This window comes from Metopolophium dirhodum, chromosome 6 (genome assembly GCF_019925205.1).
Source record: "Metopolophium dirhodum isolate CAU chromosome 6, ASM1992520v1, whole genome shotgun sequence".
NCBI classification, from domain to species: domain Eukaryota; kingdom Metazoa; phylum Arthropoda; class Insecta; order Hemiptera; family Aphididae; genus Metopolophium; species Metopolophium dirhodum.
Window position 1 is genome coordinate 24,342,276 of NC_083565.1, and position 14,186 is coordinate 24,356,461.

Here is a 14,186-nt window from a genome sequence, read left to right on the forward strand (position 1 = left end):
TCATATTATGTAGTAACATCCAGATCACGTCTAGAACTAGCTTCCGGATGGCTGATCAGTTTCTAAAGCTACCTACACATCACGTACACAAACATCCTAAATCTCTAAACTATTTGCTATACTGTTTCCAACCAGACAAATCGCTAATTATCCCATCATTGCACAGACATTTTTTACTTTTCGTTCGGTTTGCTACTATTTTTTGTCTATGAATTGCGAAACACGAGAACAAATATATACAAATGGTTAAAAATACCGGATATTAAATGTCTTAATATATCCGGAATCCACCCAAAACCACAATTTACCGATTGAAAATCACTTCATGGGAGTTAAAAGTGTTTGCGGACGACCGACCGTTTTGTCAGTGTGCTTCGGTAATAATTAGCTTCTAAATGTTATGATATTTTTGCGTTCTGTGAAGATATTATATAAGCCTTAATAAATATAAAGGCTTTGCTGAACATTTTTCAAATAAAAATATATGCTGGACGATGTAATATTTTAATGTATTGTTAAAATATGTTTAGTTTTTTTATCGTTAACAAACTTAAACAGTTTATTATAATAATCTTTCTGAGTACACTAAGTAGCCAATTAAAAAAATAAAAACAAAAAAATATTTATGACATCTATACATATATTTAAAGAACGAATTTAATGACAGATACTTACCGATTCTTGAAACATTTTCGTTTTTCATTGATGATGTTTAAAGTTTTGAACAAATACCTTGTAATATTACAAAAGCTCTTTTTGACAAATTGCTTTAAATATAAGATAAACGTATAATTTATTCATTGAAAAATATTATTTTTTTTTGTGGCCGATGAAATTAAGTAAAAGTCAAAATAACTACCTAATAAGTCAGGTATTATCTAAAATTATTCACAAAACTTTGTACATATTATAAAATAAAATAAATACTTAAAATATAACTTACAAATTTATTTTCTATACAATTCAAAATGTTCTAAGACTTTGTGCAATAAAATAGTTAATACTTAAAAGTTATATGGACTTAGACAATTGGTTAAGACTGAAATTATAAGTACCAAACTTATAACTTAAAATTAGAGTTTATTGAGTAAAAATATTGCATATTATTTAAAAAAATGAAAACAAGCTACTTTTGTTTTCACATTTAATATTTGTAAGAATTATAAGTAGGTACTTAGTCAATAAAAATGTGCGGGATTCAATTGCAATAATAACTATCTATATATTATACAATGTTACAATAAACAATAAGCATTATTTGATTAACTTATATATTATAAACCTACCCTTTTAAGTGAATGTACGCACGCTAAAGTAATATAAATACTCATGTCATGAGTATATATTAATTTTAAAAACCAATCACTATATTATATTAGACGATCATAACTCTATAACAGAGCAATATTAATGATATTTCCTTAAGGCGCTTATGACGCGTGTAGTCGTTGTTCAACATTATAAATAATTGCAATTCCTATATATTTCGTTATTAGTAGTAAATACCAAGGCTGGGCAAGTTAATAATTTTTTTTAACTCAGTTAAGTTAAGTTAATATGCACCAATAACAAAAAGTTAAAAGTTAAAAGTTAATTTAACTATAGGTTAACTTAGTTAAGTTAAATATTAATACACACTTTTTGTTAACTTTTTATTAAGTTAAAAAAAAGTTAATTTGTTTATACAACGTTAACGTACTTAATTTTTTTCTAACCCAAAACTAAATTATAGGATATACCTAGTGTTTATACTTCATACAGTATTTCCATATAAATTAGATTCGAATGATATAATTTTTAACTTCAAACAATACATTTACGATACATATTTTTTGACATAAAAACGAAATAGACTGAAATAGTGAAATTTTATAAAATTAAAAACAAAATAAATTAACTTAACTTACTTCTTAAAATGAAAAATTAACTCGTTAATTTCACGTTAATTAAGAAAGAAATTTAGTAAGTTAACAGATAAGTTAATGAAAAGCTAAAAGTAACTAGTTAAGTAAAAAAGTTAAGATTAACTTTTTAACTTAACTTTAACTTTTGAACTCGTTATAATGCCCAGCCTTGCTAATAACTAATAATAGTTCCATCTTACATCCAACATATTATAACATCCATTGCATGTTTCCAATACATGTATCTATGAGGATTATAACCGAGCGAAATAATAATAAAAATAACTTAAGTTAAAAAATTCAACTTAACTGACACAATACAGCATTTTAGATTCATATTTTGTGGTACATTAACATATTTATTAAAATATTATTGTCATTGTATTTTTTATATTATTCATGGGTACTGAAATATTGGCCTTGATATTTGTCAAATGTTCAAATACTCGAATGAGATAGGGCACAATATTTCTCGATATTAATTTTTTCGCATAATAAACTTTATAATAAAAATAAAATAAATAAGTGACCCATAAAAAATGAAAATAGTGTGCATAATATAAACCCTTAAAATGTATTTAAAACAACGTAAAAAATGACGAGATACATTAGTTAGACATTATATAAATCTATTTTCACGGGTTCATTAATAAATAACAATATTTTAATCACGTATTTTGTTTTCTGAAAAATATACGCACACTTCTGCGAAAAAGAAATTCTTAAATTGTAAATATAATATTATACACTAGGTATGTTGTACAATAATACATGATTCTTTAATAATAATGGTGATTATAGATTGATACTGCAGCGTCAAAAGTTTTCTTATGATTTATTATAAAAAAGTTTTGAAATTTTTATCCTGTGTCAAGTAAAAAATACTCTGGTAATGATTTATTTGTATCAATTTTACATTAAATAATACACAAATCATTCAACCATGGTTATACTCATAGTTTGCGCTTAAAAATCAATTAGCGCTGGATTTTATACACCAACATTTTATACATGCATACTTGTATATTTATTACAAATATTTTGTAAAATTTTAATCAGTAGGTACTCTAACAAAGTTATGTGTTATACTGAAATTCCTAAATAATGAAAACCCTGTTTCATCTATGTATAGTATTAATATTAAAAATTGGATCGATATTTTGGGTATACGTCCACACATCATAATAATAATACGAGTGTGCATTACTGATTTATTTTTCAGCGATTTTTATTCGCCATATTATATTTGGGATGAAAACGAAATTGTACAATGCGTATACACTCTTATTATTCCCATCACCACCACCACCACCCATATCGTGGACCCTAGGGAATATGTTATAGTATAACTAATATTTTCCGAGTAATATATAGCAATTTAATACCTATATATACCTACTGTTGTATAGTACTGTAATATTCGAAGAGGAAACTTTTTGGCCCCTTGTGAAAATACTGCACTGCATTCGACCATCTAAAAACTATCTGTACTACTAAGGTTGTTCCAAAAATATTAATAAGCAAATATTATTATCATTATAATTATTGTTATTATTTGAATCCACCCTATTGTTTCGGGACTGAAAACGAGGTACTGCAGCAGGTTCGAAATCATAATTAATCATCAACACAATACGCGTTCACTTTATTTACTGTGTGCTAGAGCGAATCCATCTTTTGTATTTTTTGACGTTTGGCACACAGTCCCTTTGGCATCGCATAAAACGAAGAAATGTCACTCCAGATCGTTATCAAAATATGAAAAACATCCCCCTCCCCGCAGTAAAGCAACAAGTGCAACCTGGCAACGATAACTTCAATTTGTTTTGTTTGTTTCAGACGATGATTGGAGTGGAGACGGAAAAACCAGAGGGGCCGCTGAACAAGCCGGTAAGTGGTTTTTTTTTATAAATCGGTATAATATAAAGTACTAAAGTAGCAGCTATTCGTTGATAGTAAAAACATGATAAAAAGTATTATATTATTTTCTATATTTTATTTTTACATAATGTAATTGTTGAGAGGTTTAGATTACAGCATACCGAGATTTTTCACCCCCCCCCCCCCCCCCCCCCCAATTAAGATGATGGTTAGATTATACGTTATGTGTAATAATTACATTAATCGGTGTAAAGTATAAACGCATAATATGTGTATGTTTAAGTCTAGGTATTTTTATTGTTCTAGACGAGAAAATGTCGTGCATATTTATTTAAATGTATTGATTTTTTTTACGAATTACTTTACTCCTTTTTCTTCTCTTATTATTATGTTGATTTTTCAGATTTTTAAGTGCCTTGCCTGCTACCAACAACGCTCTCCAATCATCTTTCTCTCGGACCCATTCTTGTAACTACATCTCGAATTACCGACACATTCTATCTCAGACTCTCTGTTATGTCTGTTATGTCCTACCATTTCTCTCTATCGGCATCTTTCCTGTGGTAGTGGACTTCTGCCGATTGCTGTTCTCATTCTTACCGTTTTATTCTGCTCAATAAATTGTGTCTGTTTTAAAACTGTATTCATTCATTTCAATAACTTATTCGAATAATAGATATAAAATAGGTGGGTGCGACATACGAAAAGTTTAAACTCTTATGTGTGATTCGGTTAATTAAAGTTTTTGAGATTTTATTTGTTGTCTGAGAGAAATATTTTGAATTGTAGTAGAACACATTCTTATATATTCTTATATGTATATATAAATATATATTTTAATTTAATACAATATTATCTAAGTGAATGGTTTTACCACAAAAAATATCATTTCTTTTTTTAAAATCAAATTGAATGTTTTATTTTTAACAAACGTCATAGCTGGTAACGATTTCCGTTAAAATGGAATTCACTGTCGTTTAAAAATATTTATTAATTATACATTTTTAAAACGGTTTTAAAAATTTTCAATATTTTTAAAAATGTTTAGAACTGAGTTTGTGGAAAACGAAATATTAATTTAATCATACGACGTTGTCGTGGCTTTTGTAAAGTTTTTAAAGTATAAAATATTATAATGTGAATCTCTTATATGGTACACCTCAGGCGTGAAATTGCCCAATTTATAAAACAGGATCTTTTTTGCTCATTTTATGAAACGAACCAGTGACGTGTAACATTCCCGAACTGGGCGATACATATATAAACTATTGTTGTACGTAGGTAGTTACTAGTTAGGTATTATATTTGTTTGTTGTCCCATGAAATAGACGAACTTTAGTACTTCGTAAGCTTTCAAGTTATTTTCGACTTACGTTTCCTATTTAACAAGTATTTTTTTTGTTTGAATAAAATTAAGGAAGAATACACAGTACTAATTAATATTTCAAGAGTGTTGACCATTATGACGAATATACCTATATGTAGCCTACATGGCAAAAAGGAAACAAGTTATATTAGTAAGTGTAACATCGTTATTCATTATTTTCGCAAGTTCACCAGAAATAACGTTTTGTGCAAGTCATATAATACACAACATAACAGAGACCATTTTTTTCTCCACATCTGGATATTATAAAACAACATTATACAAACCACATTTGAAACACTCGTTACTATATACGGTGTATATATACCTACTGCAGCGTAAAGTGTATTAATTGTCCCTCGTATGTCATAATAATATTATGATTTAATATAATATGGGTATACACTATACATACATATATATAAGTATTAAATTTATCGTCTTTTTTCCTCCTTATTTGGTATTTGATCTGATTTCAATAATTCTATTATCGTATTGTTTTGTATATGTAATTGTAATTGTATACTGCTGTTTTTGAGATTATAGCCCGCGATCGTAGTTATAATCTCGTACACCACTCAACCAATGAAATCTATAATATTCCATATTATTTCCTGCTATTTTTTTAACCTTTCTCCATTAGCAACAATAATTCACATATGTTAAATAGGTAATAGAGTAATTTGCTAGGTCATGTTATATTGTCAGGTCCTAAAACTAGTAAACTAATTAATTCATGGATGGACTGCATTTATCGAAGTCAAGTTATTTTTTCCATGAGCAATTTTTTAGTTGCGTACGTTTTTGTCTAATTCAAGAATAATTTATGACTTTCTTCAATAGATACGTTAAATAGGTTATAGAGTAATTTATTAGGTATTGTTACGATACATTTTTTTACGTTTTGTGAAATTTTCGTTTTTACAAAGTATTGGTAATAGAAAAAAATCAAAACTAATATTATTGATGATAACTTTATTTTATTGATAGTCATGTCTGTTTATTATTAAAAGATCTGACAGTAAATATCTTTGGTAGTAAACTAAATAGTTTAAAATCAATACATCAATACATCAATAATGAATCTATTCGTAGAAGGTTACCTACCTATATGGCTACATCTGGATTAACAGACATTTCATCAGTCATCACTGCATCCATAATCTTTATATTCTTGATCATTTAATTTTGGAAAACCTGGTGGCTATAGTAATGTACGACGTTGTTCTCGTCGTCGAGGAGATTTTTGAATTCATCCATCAGATGGGGAGGGGGGGGGGGTCGTATGACTTTTTTTTTAAACTGGCGAATCATATTCACCTACAATCTACATCATCGACTGTAGCTATAATTATGATAGTACAGTTCCAACCATCACACTATATCTGATACTGTCTCGAATCTTTAAAATCTATCATTACTTTTTACATTAAAATATATTTTATATTAAATTATCTGTAAAAAAATATCAGGTGTGCTTATAATTTATAAGTTAACGTTAAAGTTAACATTCTAATCCCACATCTAAATATTTCCGTTTCAAATTACTGCATTTAATTCAAGAAATAAATTTTAGTTTTTTGTCCCCAAATTATTTCTAAGAAGTTATGTAATAAATTAATAAACTTTGATTAATTGATTTTAGTTTAGATTCATTAATAATATTCAATATATCGTTCACCTCTTGCGGGTGTTATATATTATTATAAAATATTAATAAATAATATTAAATCATAAATGTAATACATCAGTTTTATTATTTAAACAATAATTAGCCCTTGCCCTGAATTGTTAATAAATACTTATTTTAATATATATTAGTATATATAACTATAAAATAAGTATAATATAAGAAGGATGCCAATTGAGGATAATTTAAAGTCAACACTTGATGTTCAGTTCCGCTTAATTTGTTGGTAGGTGGGTGTCATAATGAAATGTTGTCACGCCTTTTTTTTGGTGGTCAGGTGCCACTGTATAATGTAGAGAGTTTTACTTTAATCTCACATCCCATATTATCGATTTCTTGTCAGCTTTGTTGTTTACTTATTACTGCAGTTTTCCGCGGGTATATACAGTGATTATTATACGTCTAGGGACGTAATGGTAAAGCATTACTTTATTTCTAATCTATTTTAAGAAGCAGAAAAGAAGAGTTATTAGGTACAGTTGTAGTGCTAAGATAATGATAAGATTTAGTTTCCTACATGGCTTTTTGTTATGTTATTATTGTTAGATTCCGCGTACCTCTATGGGTATAATAATATTAAAAATAAAAATGCATATTCATTTTCAATATAATTCTATCAATTGCTTACTTTTTAGTTTGTAAACACTAAACAGGTAGTACTAAGTCCTATAAACAAGAATATTCAACAATTACTATATGAACTAACGCCGATGCTAGGTTTTCCAGGGCCGGAGGAAAATCATATTGGGTGGGGCTAAATATTTTAATAATTTATAAAGCCGATAACAATTCTAAAAATACACAATCGATACGTGAATATCTGGTTGGTAGGTACTGAATATTATTTTCATACTAATCGTTTTTATTGTATTTTATTGTATTTATAATGTTTATAAGAGTTTAAATAAATTATCATTCATGATATAAACTAAAACTAATTAATAAATATTTTGTACAACGAGAAAAAATAAACTTTTTTTATTATTACATTAGTTGTAAAAAAATTGAACACCTCCTCCTTGTACAACTGTGATTATATAATAATCCTGATAACAGCTGGGGTCATACCGCAGTTGTGTTGCGAACTGGCTTACGTATATTATATGGAATTTAGAATCGTACAAAATATATATTTATATAATATATAGACTATAGAACCTATGCAGTTGTACGTCCTATGTGCGCCCGTTAGTTTTATACTGTTGACATTTAATAAAACGACTTCGTTAAGGGGCCCGGTGCCAGTTTTTTTAAATTTCCCAAAATTCAATAAAATCTGAAAATAAATTTTTATTTTTTTGTTGCCACCTCAATTATAATACTTTTCCACTAATCTACTACCCCCGATGCCTATTTAGGGGGGGGGGGGATTGATAGGGTGTATTATATCGAAAAAATTTCTTCAAAATTTGGTCGATTCTACAAGGCGGTATCGTTATTCCCGCAGAGTGGATTTTTGACAAAATGGCATCGGCACCGGGCGCCTTAAATCATTTTTGTCTCGGTTTTTTTTTTTTGTTCGTATATTATTATAATACAGTACAACGTCTTCGGTGGGAGGAAAAATATAATTGTTATCGATGTCCATTAAGGTGTGCAGGCCGGGCGTTCGTCCATATTATATAATAACTATAATACCTCTTACCTATATAATACGTATATAACACCACTGCTGCACTATTATTTATACATCATAATTCGCGTGTACGAGATTTAACGAAAAAAAAAAAAAAAAAATCTAAAATAATCTGGCAACGGTTCGAAACGACGCTCGAGACTTCCCGTCGCACGCTCTAGGTATGTATATATTATATCAGAATAACGCCTCGTGTGAAACGACGTGTGTACCGAATGTGTGCCAACCATCCTGTGCACTGCTACGAGACAACGCCGAACGACCCGTCCAAATAGACCGTTTAGGCCTCAGCTGATGTGATCTATACAGGTACGAGTAGGTACTTTTTTTCCATAAAAATAAAATGTTTTTTTCTGAGATTTGATGTACCTGCTATGGCTAATCGCAATTTTTTTTTAAAAAATCGCTGAAATCGACCGAAAACTCGGTGCGCGGCCTGCAGTCAAACGGATCACCTTGTATATTTTTAACAGCCGCGGCGGGGAAACGGGACGAGATAAAATGTAAAAAAAAAAAAGCAATAATACATTCGGCCGGCTAGCTGGCACGGGTTTTGTCGCAACGCGGAGGAGCAGTAGTACACGGTTAACGGCGCGGCGGTCGGCACCATACGAGTCGTACGATAGCGCACCGGCCGCGAACTGGGCGTAACCGCGACGGGTCGTAAGTCGTACCGGTCGTAAGCGACTTCGGGCAAAACGTCGTCGGCGTCCTACAGGATTTATCGGCGTGAATTCCGCACAATATTTTCCACGGCGACGATGCGGTAAGATCCTACGCGTGACGCGTACCGCGAAAAGGCGGCTGATATATTCACGTGCGCGCGATATTATACGTATACAGTGAGACCTCTAAATACCGGACACTCTCGGGTCACTGAAATTATTGTGGCCACTATCCGGAGTTGTTAAGTTTGAGGAAAGCTCGCTGTTCGGTAAAAATCTGTTCACAAAAAAACGTAGGCACGCTATTCGGATGTGTCCGTTATAGGGGATGTTTCACTGTATTATGATTTATAAAGTATATTATTATTATAGTTGTTTGAAGCATGCGCGCGAGACGAAATATTAATAATTGTAATGTTTTGAAGTTTGTAAATTATGTATTAATTACTTAAAAACTAAGTGCAGCTTTGAGATCGTGAATACCTGTATATTAAGGGATAATGTACCTATTATGTTCTTCGATAATGTATTAATGTTTTAAACCCATTACGTGTTCTTTATTTTTTTACCACACGACATTTGCTTTGAGCTGCAGTAGTTCATACAGTAAGGGCTTTTGAACCTTTTGTCTTAGACCGATGTGTCGGTTTACTATTTTTTGTTTTTAATATTTTAATATTTTATAACAATATAATGTTACGATATCTATAAAGTTGCTACATATACTATAAACGATGATTTTAGTCAATCGTTTGTCAGCTGAAACTATTAAAACTACTCATTTGTTATAATTGACTATTCTATGAAGTTGCTAAAAATTATTGCAACATAATTATCAAATTATCTATAAACAATTAGAACATACAAATTACATTATCTCTTAAAATAATGTTATCGTTTAATATTATATGACCGTTGTTATTTCTTTGTGTACAATCAATATAGGCACATTAAAAAAAGTGGAAAATAGGTAACTGCTGTGCTGTAGGGAGTCGAGTATACTTCATCATTGAGCAGGCGCTGTAATGGATTGGTACGATTTTAATTCAATAACAAATCATATTGTATACGATAAAAATTATTTTGAGTGAAGATGGACTAATTGTTTGGAAACCTTAGTTTCCAAACAATTAATTGAATAATAATTTTAAAATTTTAACAAAGTATATTCGTATTTTTTTTTAGTTTTTCCCAATAATTTTGATAATGCAGAATATCATAATATTATTATTATGTTACAAAATATTATAATTAATATTTTGTATTACTAATTATTACTCATACAGTAAATCAAAATTAGACTAAAAACATTATTATTGTACTTAAACAAACTAAAAACTCAAAACTTTGAACTGCAGTGATTGGAGATGTATATAGCTATACATTTTTTTTAAAAGTTTATAAGGTTTTTATTATTGATCATTAAATTAATACCGTTAATATAATTCATCATTCTCCTATTTACATATTTATTTTTAATATTTTCTCTTTGTATACGGAGTTTCAAAAGTATGAAGTTGTAATCTAATATTTAGAGAAAAAGATACATCATGTATTTTTTTCAAATGGGTTTAATGGATTTAACCTTAGTGAAAAATACTAAATTTTTAATAATAAATAAAAATTCGAGTAAAAAGCACGGGTTTTTAGTATTTTAACTTGGATAAAGAGGATTAAAACATTTTTAAAGCAAGAAAGGAAAAGCAAACTACGATAGTGAAAACTACCTACATTTTAATATAATATTCATCAACATTTGAATAAAACCAATAAAAACAATAAAAACAAATTCTTACATAATTAAATTCAGTTTAACACAATTTAATTATACTGTTTAACTAACGTTATTACGTCAATAAAAAAAATATGCTAAAGATAATGTGACATATGTAGGTTACACAATACTGACGTTTAACGATATATTTTCCTAAAACCAATATTGCACATTGGTAACCAAGATGACAAAAGTGGGATTGACTTCCGTGTGTAATGTGTCTTATGTAATATTTGTGCTCATAAAATCATAAGTGTATAATATACATATACTTAGTAAAATGATATAGAAATCTAAAGATAAATATTATAGATTAAAATCAGATTTTTGATAATATAATTTTGGTATTTTTAAAACTAATACATTGTCTTGTCTTTGGTTGTGTGTGAAACATTTAAATCATTTAAATATTAACTGCGTTTCCTAAGTAACAAGATGCTAATTTTATTTTATTACTATTATGTTATTTTCTTAAATTCTTGAAAATTGTAATTTACGCATATCACTATCATAATATATTAGTATGCGTTTTTTTGTTATAAACGATCAATTCTAAATTATACCAATTAACCAGATAACATAATGTATATTTTTACATGTACTCGGTTAACCAAAAACTATTTCATATATTTGATTCAATACACGGTGTTCGACGTGAGGTTAAGGTGCAGGTGGCGAGAGTTACAGTTTTGTGGAGTGTAGCTAGCGCAGTTACCTATCATGAATTAAATTTGTATGCGAATAACCAAAGGATACACGAATAAAAAAAATAGTGATAATATATCAAAAACTACGTACAATTTACAACCTTTAGGGTCCGCGGGTATGTATAGAAATCCTCTGGCCGTTATGTGAAAAGTGAATACACAATTGGTACTCGAGCCTTAGATTATGAATCGACTATTGAGCCAAGTAGAAATTTTCCATGAGTGACCTACTCTAGTTATGGGATCGTTCAGATATTTTTAGGACGTACCTACCTAATCTACAAATAATATATTTTCGTATTATAAAAATGTTCGTTCAACCGCTTAATATAATAATATATAAATTTACCATTTTATTCTTAACTATATTGTCCCTCTATTTTTCACTGAGTTATTCATATATTATTAATCTATAGCATACAGATCAGACAAAATAGCTAGATTATAATATATTTATTTAGTATTGACGGGTGGAAGCCCATTTTTTAAGATACAGCAGGTACAGTAATATTGGTATTTACAATTATTATGAGTAGAGCATTAAAATATTTAAAATATGTACCATGACGTATCTCTTAGTTATTTGTCCGAATATTGTATTACGTATAGTATTAATATAAATGTATAAATAGAACTATGGCCAATTGAAATTGAAATCGTGAAGATAATTTATGTTGAAGAAGGTTTATGGCGCTTAAAAAGAATCCATTGCCGGGAATCTTTTATCTTGTGTTATTCCTTTACACCCTAATACTCCATTATATATATATATACCACATCCAATCTCGTTAAATAGTATTGAGATTCTGATCGCATATTCCAAACCTTTTAGTTTTTACTCAACTAACTACACACAACCATCGCGTTTAAAACATTGCTACTTATGCGTATTCCGGTTGGAATTAGGTTTTTCTCCGACCAAAATTGGATCTCAAATTTAAATATATAAGGAATGAAACCATGAAGGTTATTTGCAGTCTAAAATCTCGTTAGAATAATGAAACGAAATCTTTTTGAAATATTTAACATAAAGAAAATGGAAGAAGCTAAACAAAAATGTGACTTAATATAATATAATATGTTGGCAAATCTGAAATCATTCTCTAGTGCACCTATCGATGTCTATCACATTTCTGGCACTAAATCGATTTGCCGCCTTACGTACATAAAATATTATATTTTAACTTTTAAATATTTATTTTAACGACATCGAATTATTATAAAATTAAATCGATGTAATAGTTATTTGTCATCTATATAACTGTGCTAAACGCTAAAATATAAGCCATGGGCCAATTGAAGTAGATAGGTATACTCGGCGTGGGTTTTCGGTATTCCCAATACATTGGCACGCTGTTTTGTAGTATCTCATTACAATATTATTATAGTGTTACACATTTAGTTGCCTATCCACGACGCCGTAGAAACCAATATTTTACGATTGATTTACTTATTGAACTTACTTACTTACTTTTGTTACTTTGTTAGATTGACTTCATTACTTATTGAAAAATAACCCTGATAACATTAGTACTTGTCTACACATTTATTAGCTCAAAACAATTTTTACAAACTAATCGCAGAATAAAATAATATTATTTTTCACTTGTTAGACTTTAAAAAAAACATACTAAAAAATGGTTTCCCAATCGTCTCTCGTACTTGTGTTACTGTGTACGAAAATTTTAATCCAATGTTTAAACTTTCTGTTTAGGGGACGTTTTTTTTTTAATTACTATCTAATGGAATTCATAGAGAACTAAATTTACGTAAATAAATCCGATAACGACTTATTTTTATAACGTGAACACAGTATAGCGATACTTTTTCTAATTCATAAGAAACGACGTTTAAGTTACCTACGCGTATGATCAAAATTTATTTCTAGAAAATTTGTCAAACATAGTTCATCGGTATTTTATACAGCAGTAGGTATTAGTGGTTTTCAAATCTAATATTCATCAAATTACGAGGAGCGTGTGCTGCATAATACCCATGTAAAGTGGTTTATTTAATTAATGGCCCCTATATAAATTAAATTTTGACGTGTTATTATGTAAACAATAATACCACCAAAATATGTATGGCTATTGCGTACTCTTTGTGAATTATAATATTTAAATAATACAATTATACCTTTCTGTACATAAATATTTAAATTAATATTGGCAAAATTAGTTTAATGTATTTACTGCACTCGCGTCTCATGGTAAATGACGAAAAACGATATAATTTAAAACTATAATAATAACGTTTTTAATTATATATCAAAATACGTACGTGTGATGGATAATAATTATTTATATTACATATTATTATAATACCTATCTATTTTGTTTTTTTTTTGCGATCGGATAAAATTAATAATGTTCATGTTTAAACAATGCTCAATTTATAATACTAAGCTTTCAGGAACAGTTCCTATTATAATACAATATTACCTATATACCTATGGTTTACAATTAGTTTTTTTTTTATTCGAGACTATACTTTGAAACATTTTTATATTTTAATAGTATTATCAATGTTTAGGTACAACGTTTATTGTAAAGGTTTTCAATAA

At 28.8% G+C, this 14,186-nt stretch overlaps 1 protein-coding gene across 1 annotated transcript in view; it reads left to right on the top strand.

The window, feature by feature from the left end:
* Positions 1-14,186, top strand: part of LOC132946910 (coiled-coil domain-containing protein AGAP005037) — a 238,621-nt gene that overhangs the window by 38,384 nt on the left and 186,051 nt on the right. The window contains 1 exon segment of the mRNA XM_061017029.1: positions 3,744-3,794. Within this exon segment, the coding sequence (XP_060873012.1) occupies positions 3,744-3,794 (51 nt within the window).